The 21,483-nt window shown below is 38.6% G+C and overlaps 1 protein-coding gene across 2 annotated transcripts in view; it reads right to left on the bottom strand.

Moving 5' to 3' along the window:
• Window positions 1–21,483, bottom strand: part of METAP1D (methionyl aminopeptidase type 1D, mitochondrial) — a 63,125-nt gene that overhangs the window by 26,028 nt on the left and 15,614 nt on the right. For both annotated transcript variants that reach the window (XM_034786109.1, XM_034786110.1), the window contains exon 2: window positions 529–698. In XM_034786109.1, the coding sequence (XP_034642000.1) occupies window positions 529–698 (170 nt within the window). The remainder of the gene's footprint in view (window positions 1–528; window positions 699–21,483) is intronic.

Genomic DNA, 21,483 nt, shown 5'->3' with positions numbered 1-21,483 from the left:
GCAAAAAGAAGAACAGGAGTACTTGTGGCACCTTAGAGACTAACAAATTTATTAGAGCATAGGCTTTCGTGGACTACAGCCCACTTCTTCGGATGCATAAGTGGGCTGTAGTCCACGAAAGCTTATGCTCTAATAAATTTGTTAGTCTCTAAGGTGCCACAAGTACTCCTGTTCTTCTTTTTGCGGATACAGACTAACACGGCTGTTACTCTGAAACTTGTCATAAGGTGATCAGTTACAGTAACAAACATAATATATGAAGAACTGCCAGTTTTAAACTCCCTAATGGCGTATTTACATTACTCTAAAAAAACGGGAGTACTTGTGGCACCTTAGATTACTTACATTACTCTGTTTAGCATGGAAGGGAGCTGAAAACTTCTCACACGACTGTTCCTATTTCAAATCCCAAATCAACAAGACCATGATTCAAACTCCCAGCTGTCATAGGATGAATGTACTTGACCACTCGTGCAGTCAATCTTTATATTGACTGGAAAAAGGATCAGATAATAGAAATTACAGTACCTTAGGAACTGGGTGAGCTAAAGAAACTATAGCTGGCCGAACTATACTGTAAGCAGTATTTCTTTGTCTCTGGAAAAAGAAGTATCTTCTTTGTTGACTGCTTGACTGCTTGTGTAAGCAGATATGATTGACCAGTGAAGAGAAAACTCCACAGCAGTGAGTCACACACCCTGTGAATAGAAATGTTTTTTTAAAATGGTTCAAGAAGTCTTTTTCTAACTACCAAATTACTAAGTGGTGACTATGCCAAAGAAAAAACCCTAGATAAAAAAGATAAGTAATGAATATATTAGCAAAATCATATTGTATACAATCTACTTATCTGTAGTTTTATATAAATCTTGCATAATGAAAAAAAGTGTGTTAACATTTAGAAGCACTGAGAACAAAACCACATATCAAAGCCTTATCTAGCAAAATACTAGATCTATTTTGGTGCGATGTATGAGAAAGTTGTGTAAATCCCCAGAGCATCAAGAGTAGAATTGACCCTATAATTGGGCCCTGTTCTCAATGACTTGAATTACTAGTCTGGACAGGCCAACGCTTGGGGCAACAGTAAAACAAGGGACAGTATCTAGAAGTCAGGGGAGAGAAAAGGATGTAGAGATGATAGTACATACAATTTTGTGTTTTGGTTTGGATTGTGTCTGCATCAGAGTTAACCAACAGGCCGGTTCAGTGTACTTTACCATTAAACATTCAATAACTCATACAAGAATGTTTGAAAGCACTATGGAGTAAATTTCACATAATAAATTAATTGATCTTGAAAGGGTCATATATACACGAATACACTAGCAACACTGATGTGGCAGAGAACCAACACGGACAATGACTTCACAATAAAGGGGCAGTATTTTTTGTTTTGTTTTTTAAACCTGAGCTATTCCCCTTAGATTCAGAGAAATTAGTGATGGAAAAATCTCTTGAATCATCTAGTTCAACTCCTTGTCAATGCACCGTTTTCCCCTACTGCGCATTTCCTATTGTCTTGTATAATCTAGTTTTAAATGTCCAAATTAAAATTCTTTATTTTTTCTTAGAAAATACCCATTTCTTCCATATCAGGGATGCATGCAATTTTGTTCTACCTCCCCTCCAAATGCACTTATTGTGGCCAGTGCATGGAAATTTCAGTCTACATTTATGTTTGGCTTCTTAGATAGCCTTTTTACAGGGTTCCATGGTATATATGAAGTACAGGACTAGTAGGACACTCTTTCAGGAGCCCAAAAGTATAGAACACATGGAATTATTGCATAAGCTCTGCCACAGAAGGGCTCTTAATGACAAGTGACAAGGTTAATGAATATTGTTCGTATCTTTATAGCACTCTGAAGGGGTGCAGAGGCCCCATTCATTACTAACAGGCTTCTACTTCCTGTTTAGATCTCCCACAGGGGTACAGGATGAAGTAATGAAGCAGTGTTGCAGGCTGAAGGTTCAAATCAGGCTCTCAGAGGAAAGCCAGGGAATTCTGTAAAAGTTGTTCCACAATAGTTAGAGCATAGAGGGGCCTCTGAGAAGGCAGAGCTTCACTGTTCTTAGATGGCTGGATTGTATCCCGAGCTGGGTTCATTCTGTTTGCTTTTTTGTTTAGGTAAAATGCTTTTAGTTTTTTAGGTTTTTTTTTTTTTTTTATCAGCTGTGGACCTTGGATTCCAAGAATGGTACCTAAGAGAGAAAAACCTGCTGGCTTTTTTTTTTTTTTTTTTTTTTTTACTTGCTGGACCATTTAACCCAGCCTATCAGTTGACACACAGAGTTCATCCCCAAAGAGCCAAACGCACAACTCACTGGCCCAACTTGCATCAGTTTCCAGTGGCACTAAGTGCAGAGTCTGCAGAAGCAGCAACATTTAGGTCATCAGAAGTAGCAGCAATGAGTCTACTATGTGTGATTAGCGTGATCAGATCACAATAAGACAGTTCTTCTACACAGCGTAATGAAGGTATCTTGCTCCTAGCACAAATAAAGGCTCTTTCAGTGCAGTTTTATACAAGCATAATAATTTTCCAATACATTTAAAATCCACCCTCATTGATGTGGTCAGCTAGAGTCCATCCAGATATCAGGATGTAAATGTGCATTTCAGATGCTCTCCTTCATGAATGGCATGCTGCCAATGCACCTGTCCTGCCACATAAAAGTTTAATTGGGGAAAAAAGATGCAAGTGCACTTCTCAATTATTTGACAATAGAACACTAAACGTTACAAATGCATGCTCTGAAATACATCAAATCAATTTATATTCACAGGTGCACTCCTATCAACAACCCCAAAATCAAAGGGATACCTCTTTATTTAGACTGAAATTTTTACCTCTGACCCATAAAAGACATACTATAGGTGTTGTCACAAGATAACAGGATAATAAGGTACTTTACTGTGTTGTTATTGCACTAACTATTCATTACAAACCAGAAATTTTTTTTACTTGCACTGGTGAAATGCATAAACCAAATGAATGCCATTAGAGCATTACAAGAACTCTAAAATAAATTGGTAAGACATACAAAGATAGGACAATGAAACCTTTATTTAAAGGAGTAAATGTAATATTAAAATATTTTCTTCTAAGATTTCTTAAAAAAAAAATAGAATGGCATTACAAAAATAATGATCAGTATTTGTTTAGGGGAAAAAATATCTAGTTACTGTCACCATGCTTCCTTTACAAAGAATGCATTTTTAATGTCTCTACAACTACTCTTAATTTTTAAGCTTCCCTATTCACAGCTAATTTGATACACCAACATCATCAATCACTAGACACAAGAACAACTGGCTGTGTTCCATAACTCTTGTCCACAGACTCCCAGAGCCGCTGACACACATGGAGGCTGCTGTCTGTCAGAGTCCTGTTTACTTCTATTATTCTACAGTTCACAGTGCATTTTCTCTGTTAAGCTGTTTTGGGACATAAGTGTGTATATTAATTCTTAAAATATATAATTTTATAAATGTAGAGTTTATGATGTTTCCAGTGGGAATTATAAACATCTGAGAGATCTCAGAGTGAGAAAGCAGTAGCCTTGTAACACACAGATCATCATAGCAAGGGTGTAATGTTGACTATTTACAGGGTTTCTTTTCCCCCAACACTAAATCTGTGTTATTTGCCATGAATAACAGAATATTTACTATCAGCTGCAATAAGGAGACTTATTACCAGCACATAGTTTGTGCTGAGCACAGAAAATTATAGACAACTGCTTCTTTGACTCCATGGTGAATCACACTGTGCAGCTTGTATGTATGTATGTCTTCGGAAGCTGTTGGATCCCCCAGCATATCTTCCATGCTTTAATTTGTATTAATAATATAAATATGCACTGTGAGTTATTGCAATTTACCATATGAAATTATCTTTTATGGAAACTACATTTGATTTTAACTGATTCAGCCAGAAAGGTTGAATACAGAAATCAAGTATGATGATGGGAGGGAAGCATTTTAAGTGACTAATTTTGCAGCACAATGTGCCCCACATTTATTAGCCTTTTACTCCAGGTCTATTTTAATTGTTATCTGTTCATGCATGCTACACTATATAATGAAATGTTCCCATCTCACCCACTGAGTAGTGAGGTTTTTTATATGTACCTCTATTAATGACCCTTAATTAAGTTGATTTTAGTAATTTAAATGTAATTTTTCTTCTGGTCAACAAGTATTTTTAAGGGAGAGGTCGGGAATGAACTGTCAAATGACTGCTTTTAAAATGTTCCTTATTTAATAGTAGAAAGAATAAATGCTGCATGTTTCAATGACTGTGGCCTACCAACACCAAAACCATAAGTCTACATTATTCAACAGATTTGAGTGCCAATACTCTCACATCATCAAGTTTTTTAATACTTGTTTAGCCCAAGATTTCAAATGTACCAATTAAGAAGCAGAAAAATTACTACAGCATAAGTTTCAGTCTGGTTCTACTGTACAACTAAAACGTACCTTTAAAAAGATAGACACTATAAAACACACACACACACACACACACATATATATATATATATATAAAAGAATCTTTTCAACTATTATAATTATCAGTAGACTACAGAAGTTTACCAGCAAAAATATTTATGGGATATCAGAATTAACATCCAATTGATTTAACAAATATAGGCAATTAATTCTTGGAGAAGTGAGTCTTGCATAACACAAAATAATTAGCAATTACCAACATCAAAACCAGTGTTTTGCTAACCTATTTTCAAATATTAGGCAATTTCATCTGAATTCAAAAGGGAGTTTGGTGATTTACATGAAAAATACATGAGGTTGGGGGGGAGTAAGAAATGAGCATTTTAAATTTTTTATTTGCTCTATTGGATAATTTTAACCTTGGTACATAATTTTGCTGCTTCTGCCAGTTTTGATTTTTAAAAGAAAGGATGAAGTTTGATTTAATAGCACTATAGCTAACAGTATAGGGACTTCAACCGGCGTAACTGGAGTAAGAGTACACATTTTTTTATTGTTAATTACAAAATGTTTAGATACACATTTTCAATTACCCTATCTAAAATACTGGAGTTGCATTCCAACTTTTTTTTTGGCAGATCACTAGTGGCACAGATTATTGTAATAAAAATGTATTCACACAACACTGATTTTGTAATGCTTGTGTTACAGAAGTGCACATGTGCTTCAAAAATAAAATGTGAAAGATTAAAGGTTCTTTCCAACGCTATGTAACCTGTACAACAGAAGAGCAACTCAAATTTCACAAGCAATAACCTGTGCATTTGCTGAAGAAAAGAACAACACACAAGAATGCCTCAGGCAGAAGTTGAAACTGATTGGGCAAAGTAGAAGAACAAGAGCCCTTGAAACTAAACAAAAGCAAATTCATTCTGTTGACAGATGTTGATTACATCAAAGCAATGAAGGACTTTTTTATTCAACAAATATCTTTGCATTATCTGTACATGAGAGATATAACATGTCTTAATCAACATAATCGAACGTAATAATTTTTAAATTCAGTAAAAGTATATTGTAATGAGGTCTTAACTACAGGCTTCTGTAAACAACAGTGTATTCACATGGTCACGTCTCCATACCCTTGCTGGTGACGCCATCATCAGTTCCTTACTGCCAGGGGTTAACTGCTCTGGCAGCCAAATAAAATACAGAGAGAGACGTATAATTATGGAGACAGTCAAAGGGCAGGCTCTATTTTGAAATCTATTTGCACAGACAAGGTCTTCCAATTTGGCTTACAGGAAACTAGCTGGTAAAGGGAGTCTCCTTTTCTCCAGATGCTTTCCACACTTTTTCCCCACATCAGGAAATCATGGATATGGAGACCATACACCACTGTTTCCTGGATTACAGGCCTATGTGTCATTACAGGAAGAAGACCAAATCCATAAAAAAAGCTTGTGAGAAATATTTCCCTCTAATTGACAATATCAGGAAAAAACAAAGTATAAAAAGACTACTGAAAATGTTAATCTAGCAGCAGTTCTACACATGATTTAGCCAGAGCTGACTATAAGGTGTTGACAAGGAAAAAATAAAAATGCATGATAAGCATGTCTGTGTTTTAAATAAAATGCCTGGGGGAAACATAACATTCATCAGCATAGATATGCCTTTGGTTACAATTAACAATATATTAGTATAAATATCTACAATTATGTGCTTCTGACTATGCAAATTATTGGCAAAACCCCCAATGTTCTTGAATACATACCACTAAAACAGAATTTATTTTTATTTAATTATTGAAATGAAATAGAAAAATATGACAGAAGTTGGTTATTAGATACTGTAACTAGCAGTCTTCCTGTCCTCCTTACTCAGACCCAATGAAGATGTCCTGTTTCCATCAAAATCAATAGCAAAACTCTCACTGACTCCAATGGTGCAGGATCAAGCCCCAATCCTGGAATCACTGGGATTCCTCAAAGGCATGAGGCAAGTTGGATATTGTCTTTAGGGCCCAATACTACTCCCCACAAATTCAAAGTTTTGCCAGTGACTTCACTGGGAGCAGGAGTAGGCCTTCTTTGACAATATTTGAATTTGTAAAGAATTATATTAAAATTCAGTTGGCATTTTCACAAGTATTGACACTGCTTATTATTTCTTTATACATCTTCCATATCCATATTAAGATAGTTCAATACTATCTTTTCTGAGATAATACAGTTCTTATAATTCTTCACTGAGCCCAAACCTAAAGCCAATAGAATAGATATCTTAGAAGTAGGTAAACTGGGGAACTATGAAGAATCAGAACCTCTTCCATGTACAGGAAGGATGACAGCCTGAGGGTACTCCAGCCCAATAATAACAACATTCAAGTACTAGCACCCAGGTCATGACAAGCCATGACCCTTCCCTATTGCTCTTTCAGGAAGTTGGCTCTGTGCCACACTTTATCAATAGCAATTAATAGTGTGTAACGAGTAAAGAGAAAGAGAAAAACTTCTAATTTTACATGTTAAAAACCAATAGCCATACAACAAAAATCCCCAGATCTTCAACTGGTGACGATTCCCTGAGCAGTTGTACCAAAAAAAGTCACACCAAAAAGCCAGTAAGATAAGCTAAATTTACTGCTTCACTGATAAAATTCTGCTATAGTCAGAGCATATTGCCACTACATACTAGGGTTTAGGAAATACAAAACCAATAACTGAGTATAACTATGTCTGAGTATTACAACCCAGGCTCACTCATTCATTCATACCCCAAAGGAATTTCATTGTCCATTAAAGTGTGACTAGATTCCATATGCTTCTATTATTAAAAGCAGGATTCTTAACATTTCTGCAACACACAGACAGGGAGCTTCTTTGACAAAGAAATATTTTATCTTCCCTGTTGGGATAACTAGGTTTATTAAGACTGTACATTCTAGTGGGGTTCTAAGAAAACAACACAAGTAATCTTACATCTGAATTTTTCTGTCTCCAACATAACAACATAAACAGAAAGCAAAAGGCAAGTGTTCTTTATAGCAGTAACAGCAGCAAAATGAAACAAGTCAGATCCAAAAGCCTGGACAAAGCAATATTAAGAGTTTCACACACAGTTAATTCCAAGGAAATATAGGCCCCGAATCAGCACATGACATCTGGCAAATTTCAACTTTTCTGACTAACAAATGAACCATTCCCATTAACTTACTACATTCCTGTTAAGATGAAGAAAATAAATGAATTCATCTTAACATGCACAAATTAGAACCAGAAACATATTTGCTCAGGCTTACACATTGAAATATACCTTAAGAATGATTTCTAAGAATTTTATAAATAGTTTAGTCCATTTTGAAAGAATAGTTGATATATTAACTACTTTGATTTTCTCAAGGAACTGATCATTGTTTGGATTAAGTATTTAACTTTAAATAAAACAAAATACCAAACCCAGTTCTGATTAAAATAAATGATTAAAAAAACACACACACACCCAACACATACACTATATAGAATCTCATTGTTAATATGCACACAGCCACAGCTATAACATTTATTGAATCCTACTGTTATAAAATGATTTCAGATAATTTATGGAACACAACTGTTTTTCAAATAACACGTTTCTGACCTGTATACTGTAACACTATTCTGATATACTATTAAATATTACAGTACTAAAAAAAATAAATCTTCCTGTAAACTCCTTGTTTCCCATTGAACTGCACAAACCTATATCCATATCCTCACAAAAATGCTTTACACATCATTTCTTTCATTATACAAAACCATGAGAAAGATTGATAAAATAAGAGCATAAGTTTGCATAGAAATTTTGTGGACTATCATAATAATTATCTGAATATTCTCTATGTAGTCTCTCTAAACTGCAGCAGTGAGAGCTTGTAGTTGGTAATCTTTCCCCCAAATAAAAGATACCACCCACTACAGTAATGTGTCATCATACTAATGTAGTTCCACATTTCTGCAGTTGAATCTCTGAGGAGTTAAAACAAAAGGATTCTTGAATCATAAGCCAGTGTTATCTCAACAATGAAAATAAGTATAAATTATGTTAGCAATTTCTTCTGATAGAAATCTTTCCATAAAATACTTATAATTTTACACTTGTTCAGAAATAATGACATCTAACCACAGGTGTTTCCTGCTCTATGTCAAGTTTCATTCATTATCTGTATTATCATGTTTTATAAGCAGTGGCTGCAAGCACCTAAAAACATGATTTATATATTATAGGGGATAGTCCCTCATTGAGAGACTTTACAAATGTATGTTACATGCATCCATCCCTCAGCACATCTATGATGGAGAATAGACTTTAGGGTATCTGTCTTTCCACTACCAAAACTAATATTAATGTCACCAGCTTATAAACTATAAGTCTGATTCTGCACTCCTTACTCAGGCAAAGCTTCCACTAAAGTCAATGAGAATTCTGCCTGAGTAAATATTGCAAGGTTGGGCCATTACACTCTATAACTTATTCTTCCAAATATATGAGCAAATGTAATATTGTGCAGTATTACGAAGTTATGTTGGTGAGGGTTGGGAGGCAAGCTCTTATTTTGTTATGGGAAGATACACTGTAACAAAGATGTCCCAATCAATAGGTCACTATAGCTAAAACTTGGTAGCTTTATCACAGTATTTATTTTTATGCTAACTATTCATTAAATGCACTATTATATCACTGCATAACTAGGACATTTATTCATAAATGTGACATTTGATTCACTGAGCGAACCTGAATGACAGGATTATAGATCCTGTTTAGAAGAGTGTAATAAATATTTTGTTTGTTGTTGTTTTTAAATAGAAGATTTCACCTTACCTTCTTGCTTAAAATATACAAAGATCTCCTTAGCATAAAAGTGCCTGTTTATCAAACAGTGATACAGGAAGAAGTTGTTTACATTTTCAGCACAACCAACATACATCATTTATGACAAAAAAAACCCCCAAGCACTCCATAAGAAATGCTCAATCACTGTCAATCAGACACATTAAAATATACATAAACCAAAGCATACAGTGTGAACTGTATTAGATTCAAACTGAACACAGAATTACTAATATAACAAACAAAAAACAAATAATTATAAGTGACTCATAGACCTATCTGCACATCTCACAAAACTGCTGAAAAGGTGGGTAACCATAGAAACCTTTTGACAGCCTAAACTAAATATTTTTAATTTTGTATTTATTTTAAAATGCTGGAAATGATGTCCCTATCTAATGACATTAATATTTTTTCAAAAGCCGCAACTTACCTTTGTTTCCTAAAGTGCTCAAAATGACTTTCCAACTCAATTACTAGTAATTTGCCATTTAAATTTGATTTTATTCAAGTAAAGAAACAATTTAGCATTATTGTGCTATAAAGCACATCAATATATTTTTAGTCCTGCAAATTAATATTTCTGACTTCCTTCTTTAATGTTTGAAAGTAAATAATAAAATGATACAAAACAAATACTAATTTTAGTGCTTTATTACAAAAAGTGTTTTGACATATAGACTTTTTTAAACTGCACACTTGCAAAAAATAAAAAATAAAAAGACTACGCAAATTAACTGTTATAGCTGAAATGCTAATAGCCTTTTCAATTTATAGTTCTTTCTCACTGACAATTACAATTTGCATGGCTTCATATTTAATACTATGATTAGTACTAATGTCCTATATTTTACTTCATAATCTAGATGAGTAAAATATTATTTTGTAGTTCACTGGTTCCTATACTTAAGATGTAATGTTCAGTGTATATTTCATTATGCAGATGAGCAATGGATGTTGTCTGACATGATTTAAATGGGTCAACAGTATTTTCCTATTCACATTAATCATTCAGACAGCTAGAAGAAAAAAGCTTTGAAAACTAAACTAGAAAATCTGTTTTACCACTAATACCTACCACTAGTTGGTTTACCAACAGTACAGATGTGCTGCATGAGACCAGGGCTACAGAAATCAGACAGAGGTCTGACACTGCTGTTCTTGCTCAGGAAAAACTGCCATTGAAGTTAATGGGACAAATTCACTCTTGGCATAAGTGCATTCAACTCCGCTGAGTTCAAAGGAGTTGTGCCCATTTGTGTCAGAAGTGAATTTGGCACAAAGGATGTTTTACGTGAATACAGATTGCAGAAAAACTCCCATTGAAGTAAATGCGAGCAGGATCAGGCCATTTATTAGCAATTGTTCCCAGAGTGCATGAAGACCACAGGCTCTATTCTCAAACTATGTAACCATCATCTAAGGCCAATTTTGATATATGGCAAATTGCAAGGAAAATTGTAATTTATAAATAATGTAGTATTGCTGTGCAAAGGGAAGATTTTCCACTAAGTGCTAGGGGAAGTGCATAAGTACAAAACAAGGTGGAAATTGATGGGGAAAGGAGGATTAGGTACGAAACACTAGTTTCAGCCATTCAGTGAATGAAGAATTTACAACATTTAAAAAACCGGAGAGAACAAGCCAGTTTCCCCGGCACGTAAACAGCATTACATGATGGGAAGTGCACACAGAGCCAGAGACAACATATTTGGTCTCATCACTGTGTAACAGCATTGTCTGAAAATCCTGCTGTTAAAAGGAGATGATCCTGCTGATGTAAAATGGGTTTTACTGACACTCTGTGGCAGCTGGCTCTTTATCCCACCTGGATATAAAGGAAAGGGGAGACCAAGATCTAGTGTGTGGATTGAGTAGTCCTTGTTGAGGAACACTAGAAGCAACCACACATGGGGAGGAGGCTTGGGCTGCATTATATATTTTTTCAAATTCCTTGGGTGAATAAAGCCAAACCCTAAGATGGAGATAAATGTTGAGTCATTGAAACTTGTATGGCCTGTGTTTTGAGCATCCTGGGGGAAGCCATCTACTCATACTAGGGTTATAATTTATACAAGAGTTAAGCTGTTCTTATACATTTTCATTAACAGTAGAGACAAATAATTTTTATTCTTGGGAGTTGCAGGGTGAGACTTGTGTTGGTTTTCATTTTCTGGTCAATGTTTTTAGTGCACATTTTATGGCCATGAATCTGATGCTGCGTGAGTCTAACTAGTGGATCACCCCTTTCTAAAGGCAATCAAAGCACAGATGTCCAGGCTGATTTTTTTGTAGATCTATTAGTAATCTTTGCTACCACTGACAAGGTGGTGTTGAGTCATATGTGGACACCAGGTGGGATACATCAAAGTGTTTTGGTTCTTTCCTATCATCTGGTTGGTAACTGTTCATCAACTCAAAGGGCTCTTGCCTGTAGGGGTATGTGCTGTGACCTTATCCTGTTCAAACATATATGAGGCAACTGGGGGAGCCTGTTTTGTGCTGCAATGCAATCAATATGCAGGTGACATACAGCTCTACCTCCCCCCCCCCCCCCCCACAAAATGGGGGAGTAATGCAGTCTCTTTGCTTTCCCAATGCCTAATAGATGGTGGGGCTTGAATCAGGGTAAGGGCACATCTACACTACAACCTGAAGTTGACTTCAGTTAAGTGGACATCCAGTGACCGCAGTAATTAATTCAGTTGTGTCTCCACACCACACTTCTTGTGTCGGTGGAGTGTGTCCTCACTGGCAGCAGTTGCATTGATGCAGAGAGCCAGTGCTTAATTTTTGCCAGGGCTTACCAGGGCTGAGATCTGGCACCTCCAAACTTGCTGCATCAGTAAGGCCCTTCGTTTTCAGTTTTTATTTTATTTAATTTTTCCCAGGAATTCATCAGTATTTATTACCACAACAACAACAAAAACAGGTGAAAATCAGTGCAAAAAACTATTAATAATTTTTCTAGGTAAATACTGGGGTTTATTTTGGTGGAGGGAAAGACAGGGGGAAAAAGTATTCCATAGATTAATGCTATGAATTCATTCATCAATGTGGCTTGCTACAGAACTCAAAGCACAGTGCCACCTCTAAATTTAAGAAAACAATATATCTCTAAACTCCAAATAAAACTTCTCATTTAAATAAACAGTGTACTGTTTTAGACTTAGAACTATTAGCCTATAAATATTTACATTTAATAATCGGGCCACACCATTTGCAGCACATACACTCAACTTCATCCTTTTCTCCTGGTGTTTGTTTTTTCAAAACTTTCGAATACTTCCATGTGTTCTGAAACATACTCTGATACAGATTTTCCTTTTCTTCCCACTTTGGTGTGTCAAATCTTTAAACCGTTAACTGCTAACTAATCACAGTTGCCAACTTTCACACAGTAAATAAGCACCTTGACTTTCACAATAAGCCAAAAACCAAGCTAATCCCATTTCAAAACAAGGCCAAAACAAGCCAATCCCTAAGAACCCCAACACTCTGTGTCTAGATCCCCCCTGGTGTGTAGTCTGGGACTGTGGTGGGTCTCTCTCTTGCCAAGAGCCGATCAAAAAAAAGAAGCAACAAGCAACAAGCCAAGAACTAGCCAACAAGCAACTCCCAAGCCAATTAAGCCAAAAACAAGCCCAATTTCTGCGGGTTTTTTTGCGGGTTTGGCATATCTGCTTGAAATACACCGCTACCTCGATATAATGCGAACTGATATAACACGAATTCGGATATAACGCGGTAAAGCAGTGCTCCTGTGGGGCAGGGCTGCACACTCCGGTGGATCAAAGCAAGTTCAATCTAACGCGGTTTCACCTATAACGCGGTAAGATTTTTTGGCTCCCGAGGACAGCGTTATATCGAGATAGAGGTGTATATATGTGGTGGGTATGAGATTCATCAGTACTTTTAGATGCGCATGCACTTCAGAGCTTGCGTGCCTGTTTGTTTATTGCGTGTATCTTCCAGACTAATACATAGCTTTACTTCAACAGGCACATACACATAGACTAATGTATTATCATAATACATCTGTCTCATGCAATGTATTGTATTTTTCTAATAAAACAAGTTATTTTTATATATTTGAATAATACAAAAGTAGGGTGAAAATCAGAAAAACTGAATACACCTCTACCCCAATATAACGCGGCCCGATATAACACAAATTTGAATATAACACGGTAAAGCAGTGCTCCAGGGGAGGGGGGGGCGGGGCTGCGCACTCCGGCAGATCAAAGCAAGTTCGATATAACGCAGTAAGATTTTGTGGCTCCCGAGGACAGCGTTCTATTGGGGTAGAGGTGTACTTTTTGTAAAACCTGGGAATTTTTTTTGGTAACAATTGGTTTAAACTGAAAATGAAGGGGCTTTTGCATCAGTTATGAATGTAAAAAAACTGCTTGAGCCCCAGCACCTCTTTCATTACAAATTAAGCACTGCAGAGAGCGGTGCACCATGGGTAGCTATCGCACAGCACAACTTGCCACATAGGGTTCTGGGAAGGGCTTGGAATGCCTTTTGGTACTAAAACATTCAGGGGGGACTGGAAACATGGCTTCAACATCCCATGACGCAGTTTTGTCCCTTCCTCCCCTGATATTAACTGAAACCCATAATATTTCATGTCTTTTTTCAAAAGGCTAGCATAGCCACGTGTACACCATATCCTGAGAAGCATGGACCCCACTCAACTGTGCACTCTAGTTCTGAGCATTACAAATACCACATGCTTAATTCTGCAGTATTTCCAGAGCTGGGAGTGGAGCAGCCACGCAGAATATGACATCGTCCTTCAAGCAGCCCTGCTGGAAGCCACAAAATGAAACAATTCCTAGTTGCTACTAGCAGTCCCAAAGCAGCTGAACATGGTTGAGCACCATGTCTGGTCCCGAGAAACAAGCACTAACTGGTGGAATCGCATCATTATGCAGCTATGCAATTCTGATCAGTGGTTGCAGAACTTTCATATTCACAAGACCACTTTCCAGGAACTGTGTGTGGAGCTCTCCCCAGCCCTGCAGCACAGCAACACTAAAATGAGATCTGCTTTGACAGTGGAGAAGCGAGTGGCGATCGCTGTGTGGAAGCTTGCAATGCCAGATTGCTACCAGTCAGTGAGGAATCAATTTGGAGTTGGTAAATCCACTGTGGGGGCTATGATAATACAAGTATGCAGAGCCATTAATCACCTTTTACTAAGAAGGGTAGTGACTCTTGGCAATGTGCAGGACAAACTGGATGGTTTTGCCATAATAGGGTTCCCTAACTGCAATGGGGTGATAGGTAGCATGCATATGCCTATCTTGGCACCAGACCACCTTGCCAAAGAGTACATAAACAGAAAGGGATACTTTTCATTGGTGCTGTAAGAGCTGGTGGATCACCAGGGGCGTTTTACTGACATCGATGTGGGATGGACAGGGAAAGTGCAGGATGCCCAGGGTCTAGGGGCGTCAAAATCATTAATTCACCACTGGGGGCGGGGGAATATGGAGATACAGGAATGCCATTCTGCAGGGGCTGCAGAGGGAGTCTAGCCTCAGGTGTTTCTCCTGAAGTTCTGCTAGATGCCTCAACCCAATCCTTGCAGAATCCCCAGCATCTCCTGCTGCACGCCATGCTCACTCTCCTGGACTGGTCTCCTGCTCACCATGTCCATGTCCAGTTTTTCAGAGAGAGAAATCCACAATGCTTTGCTCAGTGTCTGCTGTCTCAAAGACATTCATAATCTCATTGAACATGGCGTTCACTTTCACCTTCTTCTAATCTGGGACAACCTCTCCACCAGTGTGGAGAAAGAGCTCAAGACCACACTGGCATCAAGACTTGAATCTTGTTCACCTGAAAAGTACCATCAGTGCTGCTGTTAAGCCCAGGAACACACATTGCAATTTTATGCATCAGCCATAAAGTTTCATGTTTATATTAGACACATTAACTTTGGTTGGCCTATGTGCCAGGGTAACTCCTGCAGTGGCAGTTGATCACATGCACTTCGGTTAGGTTGACACACCCATGACCTATTATGGAGCCTCTTTTTTTTTTTTAATGCTACCAACACCAGGAAGAACTCCAAGAAGTCGATGGTCATGACTAAACCCAAGGCTGCTATTTGGATGACTACTGTTTTGGCATATTATTTACCCTAAAAATAAACTACCAAGTCAGTGTTGATGGAGGTTTCACGCTGTACCTGCATATCTTTCTGGATCCTGGACTCAATTCATTGTAGTAATGCCTCATTAATTTGAGCAGGAATATATTCCACACTTAAACAATAGAAATGAGGGGATCTTAGTATCATAATAAAATGGTTTGCTTATGGTACACTCCTGGTGGTTGTGGAAAGACAATGGCAAAACACCTGCACTGGGGCAACAATGCTGCATGTGAAGTGGAGTTATCAGAGAACTAGCTATAGCTGGTGTAGAATGACCTTTAGCATCTCTAGGGTGATGCAGTCCAAGAAAGGAAGCTGGATAATACACCACCACATGCAGTTCGATGTACTGGAGAACTAGAGATGGTTAATGAAAGCACTGCAGTAGTTCACTAATAGCCATGGTCCAAACCATACAGGCTTTTATAGCTGAAAGACAAAAATCACAGAGGAGTTGCCAGGACTACCAAAGGCCTTCTACCCTGACGATCTGGACAACCCCCTACAGACCCAGGTACAATCCAAAGGGGAGTTAGGAATTGGCCCAGGGGCAACAGACCCTAGTCTGGCTGCAGCACTGCCAGAGCTTAGGTCAGCGTGTTGCGATCAGGATCCCCTCTGACCCAGTGGCAAATCCCACTGCCACTGTTAGGGCCCTGGACTGGGGCGCAGTGGAGTGGGTGGCCTGCACCCCCCTTTCACCCCAATCCTGGGGTGGCAGTCTTCCCCTCTCTAGGCCAAGAAGCCAGTGCTTATCGGCCATCCGCTGAACCTGGTGCTGCTCGGCCCTGAATACAGGCCCGAGCCATAGATCTTTGTTGCCTGCCATGACTAAGGGACTGGGTGGCTTAACTGTGTTTGCTGCTCAGCCTTGAACACAGGCCAGAGCTATAGACTCATTGCCCTGTCCTGACTGGAATGGCTCCACCCACCAGGGCTCCCCCTCCAGGTCCATGGGAGGCCACTCAGGCCGCCTCACTACAGGTGGCAAGTTGTATATTGCTCCCTTACAGGGACAGCGGACCTTTGTTACCTGAACTGTTAAGGAGAGGGCTGGACAGCGCAGTACAGAATACACATTTTGGGGGGGAAATCCAGGATTGGGGGTGAGTTGGGGGTCACCCTGCATATGGTAACCAAGGCTGCTGGAAGCCAGAGTCTGGCTGGTGTTTACTGACAGGATGCTGGAGTCAGAATTGCAAAACCAGGCCTGTGGCTATACACAGACACTCCGGGAGTGACCTGCTTGCCGTCTGTGAGGCGCTTAGGTTGGGAAAGTCGAAGCATTGTAAGGCATCCAAGGCTAGAAGGCAGGGGTGCCACAGTCCCTCACTCATCTGGATTGCACCCTGGAATGTCAGATCTTCCCACATTGTTAAGACCATATGCAAGTCCAATATATAAAATATTTCACATCTTTTTGTTTCAAGAGTGAGGGTTGTGTTATTAAACAACATCAGATGAGCTATAGTTGGCCAGATCTTTTTAGAGAATGGGCTGCATTTATAAGACATGGGGACTGATCATAACTTTAATGAATATCTGTGGTTGGTGACAAGTTTTTGATTACCCACCAGGAATCAGTGGGAATCACAGCTGTGTTTTGCTGACAGTGTGGAGGGAGACATGTTGTCTTAGCCCCATCTCCAAACTTGAGTATTGTTTTTGGAATGGGAGACCTTGTGGTATGTACAGAGGTGGGAAATCGAGCATGGGAGCAGGCACAAGTACAAGGGTTGTCCTATCAGAGAACCTAATAGCCCTGGAGGAAGGCTTGACACAAGGGCTGTAGCAGAGGACCACAACTCATGCTACTTGAGTTAGTAGCTTACAGTGATTGGTTCTTTACTTTGCAGTGATCTTAACTGTGACAGCAAGACTAAGAAGTGTTTGGGAAACTTTCTTTAGGCTTTAATAAAGTTGTCTTTTTGTACAGGCTTTAATAAAGTTATGCCCCCAGACCTTGAAACTCAAGCATCTGTCAGTTTTTAATGGTGATATTAGATGCAACAACAATATTACTGAAGTCATTTATTTAAATTGAAAAAGTCAGTTCAATAAAGTCATACATGAAACACCAATGCAATTATCTGAGTAGGATTCATCATGTCCTTGCACTTACTTAAAGAGCATAAAACAAACTGAATGGAGAGTTACAAAGCATAGCCTAGAGAGTGCTAGTATTCTTGGTCTCTCAACTTTCCACAAATGAAATGAAACAATAAAACTTCACTAAGTAACAGTAAGTGTTACTCCAAAGATGGTTAATCTTGTACGTAGTTCATTTAAAACACATTAAAGACTGGAAATAACTAAGTTTAAACAAACAATTTTGACACTGCTTAATAGACTATATAGTAACACAACCACAGACTTGAATTTTTTGTTTGTGCAAAAATCCAAAGAACCTTAACTCTGCTCAGTAGAGATACTTACTGCCTTCTATTCCACCCACCTCCAGTCCTGAAAGAACTTACACAAGTGCACAACTTTGCTCACAAGTAGTATTAGAGAAGTCAGTGGTACTTCTCAGATGAGTAATTGTAAACATGTCTTTACAAGACTGGAGCATTTGTTTTGTTGGGGTTTTTTTTAATACTTACATCCTGATCCTGAAAACCCATACTTACAAAAATAAAAGTTTGCAAGATGAGTCCGCTAAGCTGAGGAGTTTACTATTTAAATTGGACAGACCATACAGTGCAAATACATAAAGGTGATCAAGGACCAGAAGGTCCAGTCTCAAAAGTGGTGCAGTGTTGCTTTTGGTTTGAGTTTTGTTGTGTTGTTTTCTTCCTGGGTGGATTACTGTCGGCAGGATATCCAAAAGAACTGCGTCTCAAGGAGGGATCCTAACGAACTGAATGTGGTCATTTGGTGCACTAGAAAAGGAAGTCGGTTCCAAGGACAGGATGCATCATGGAAGAAGACACAAAACCAAGTGTGGAAGGAGGATAGAAAGGAGTCTTGGGTGGAGCAAACAGCATGAGGTGGTGGGAGTGAGATAATGTGGAAAGTGACAAGAAGACAGTAATCAGTCATGCTACACCTCCTGGACCTAGAACTGTGCAGGGGAGACTTCCCACATATGCTCTAGGGGCATTAGGATCCAGGTGGTGCTTCTCCCGCACACAACAGCCATGGGGAAAAGGTGCAAAGAGGAGCCAGCCAGACCCCAGCCAGTAGCAACAAGCAGCCAAAGCAGGGACTTTTTTCACATTTGGACATTCCAGTCAAAACTGTAGAAACGTCTCTGACTTTCTCTGCCCTCTGTGGATTGGCTGCTTCCCCCAATCCTCCCTCTCCATCATCTTCTTGGTTGGCCTTTAAGCACTGCCATAATGATAAACATGGAAGGTGAGGAGAGAGCCAGTGAACAGACATGATGCAAGTGACAGAGAGGAAGAGGATTTTAGTAGCAGCCTTTCAGACAGACAGAAGGTGAGCTGGCCATTGGGGTGGGAAAGATTACAGCAGTCATGGCAAGAGGTGGACAAGGCTTTTGGCAGAAAGGAAGATGAGACATTTGAGAGATGTTAGAAAGGAAGAAACAAGAGTGTGCAGTGAGGGAGAAAGAAGGGAACTGAATGAAAATAGATCTCACTTTCACAATTCTGAAAAAGAGTTCCTATTGTTCAATTTTAAAAACCATTATGAAGTTCAGATTTTTGCTACAGACAGCAGAGAAGGGAGGTATGGACTAATTTCCATGTTAAAAACTCCTGGACACAAAATATGAGAGAACGTTTGTAAATGACAACCGAAAACTAGACTTTGATTTCATGTAGTGCCTTTCATACTTGGGGTGTTACAAATTGCTTTAAATATTGTGCAGGCAAACAGCCATTATGCACTTATGAAGAGCTCACACATAATACTACTAGTTAGCATTTTTACAGCGCTTTTCATCTTCAAGTACTTTACAAACAAATCATTAACCTTCACAGCACGCTGGTGAGATAGGTAAACATCTCCATTCTGTAAGTGGAGAAACAGACAAAGAGATTAAGTGATTTGTCCATTGCCACATACTATCAGAGCTGGGATCAGAATCCAAGGATTTTCAGATCCTAGTCCTGTGCTCAGATCACACCTTTCACAGATGTACAGCAGTGGAAAGGAGAACCTGAAAGGAGAAGAGGATGCTGGGCAGGATAATAAGATCTCCTATCATGTCTGAAAAGAAGTAGGGTGGTCCCATAGACATGGTAGTGGAAAAGGACTTGGGAGAGCTGATTTTTATTTCAAGCTCTGCCCTGATCTACTGTGTGACTGTGGTCATGGTCAATTCATCTTTCTGTGCCTATATTTTCCCTCCCATGCTTTGTCTGCCTTGTTTATATAGAATATAAACTCTTCAAGGCAGGGATTATATGTTCTTATAGGGTTCAGTGCTAGAGGCCCCAATCTAAGATAAGGCCTCCAGGTACTACCATACTACAAATAATAAAGTAACTTCCACTTAACGTCTCAGACCTCCCGTAATTATCCACAGTTCTGTGATGAGCATGGCTCTACCTTTATCTAGCAGCCACAACAACTCCCCATTATTGTACACCTGCAATGGATATTTTTTTTAATGGAATTATGGCCTCTTTGTTGTTATCCTGTTTTTTTTACCTGAGAAACAGGTATTAAGGACATCAAGACTAAGACATTAAGGTCTACTTGAACGGGTGGGGAGGCGGGTGTTAAAATATGCTCCAAAATGTTTGTTAGACATTGGAGTTAAATATGTAAAAATAAAAGTTTTAAGCAGTCTGACAATTCTTTCCCTTCCCAACAGCTCAAATTTCAGCCTCTTGCCTCATGTGATACCATAACTTCACAAGTGCTCCAGCCACTGTAGAGTCTTCCAGAATAAATAAAACCCAAATTTTTTAAAAAGCTTTTTTTGTAAATAAATATATATCAAAGAAGGAAAAATGGGCACAAGCCCAATTTTTTCCCATCACAGATCACCTTTAGCCTGTCAAATGTTATGGTGGTTGCTGTAATGAACACTTATTTTGATATTTCTCAGGCTATCAGAAAAGCTCCTACTTAATTATTACATCTCTACCCCAATATAACGCTGTCCTTGGGAGCCAAAAAATCTTACTGCATTATAGGTGAAACTGCGTTATATCGAACTTGCTTTGATCCGCCGGAGTGTGCAGACCCCCCTCCCCCCGGAGCACTGCTTTACCGCGTTATATCCGAATTCGTGTTATATTGGGTCGCGTTATATAGAGGTAGAGGTGTATATATACAAGTGCACAATGAGATAAACAGTTAGTCTGCATATCTATCTGTGGGCTATATGCAAACTGAGTATTGTATACTTTGCAATGGATGCCTATCTGCATATTAATCCACCAGCTAATCAAGATTCTGAAATTAACAAGAGATGATAAAATCTACAGGAAGGAACACACAGCAGGAGGGTGTCCGGTTTATTGACAAAGCTCAAAGGACAGTTTTGATATATCTGGGGTTGCAAAGGACCACCCTGGTATCTTTTACCTAGGAAGTAAGCAGACAGTGGGTTTGCGTCATGAACAGAACATCCCAGCCAAACCTAGCTATAATAAGCTGGAAGGATTTGGGGTGAGCTTTTGCTTTTATAACATAATAATGTCCTATTACTGTAGTTAAGTTTGGGCTCTACTATGTATGTTTTGATTTTATTTTATATGTAACTCTTCGTTTCAAATATTTCTGCTTGCTATCATTTCAATCTTCTTTCTTTGTTAAATAGACTTATATTTGTTTTAACTCTAAACAAATCTAAGGTTAAGCCAAGATGTGGTCTAACCAGTAAGCTGTGGTGACCGTGTACTATTCCTTTGGGAACAGTATAAGTAACTCCTCACTTAAAGTCGTTCCAGTTAACACTGTTTCATTGTTACGTTGCTGATCAATTGGAGAACATGCTCCTTTAAAGTTGTGCAATGCTCCCTTATAACACTGTTTGGCAGCTGCCTGCTTTGTCCACTGCTTG

The sequence above is a fragment of the Trachemys scripta genome, chromosome 11 (assembly GCF_013100865.1).
Source record: "Trachemys scripta elegans isolate TJP31775 chromosome 11, CAS_Tse_1.0, whole genome shotgun sequence".
Classification (NCBI taxonomy): Eukaryota; Metazoa; Chordata; order Testudines; family Emydidae; genus Trachemys; species Trachemys scripta.
Note: the sequence above shows the minus strand (reverse complement) of the source record. Positions and strands in the feature narration are given on the sequence as shown.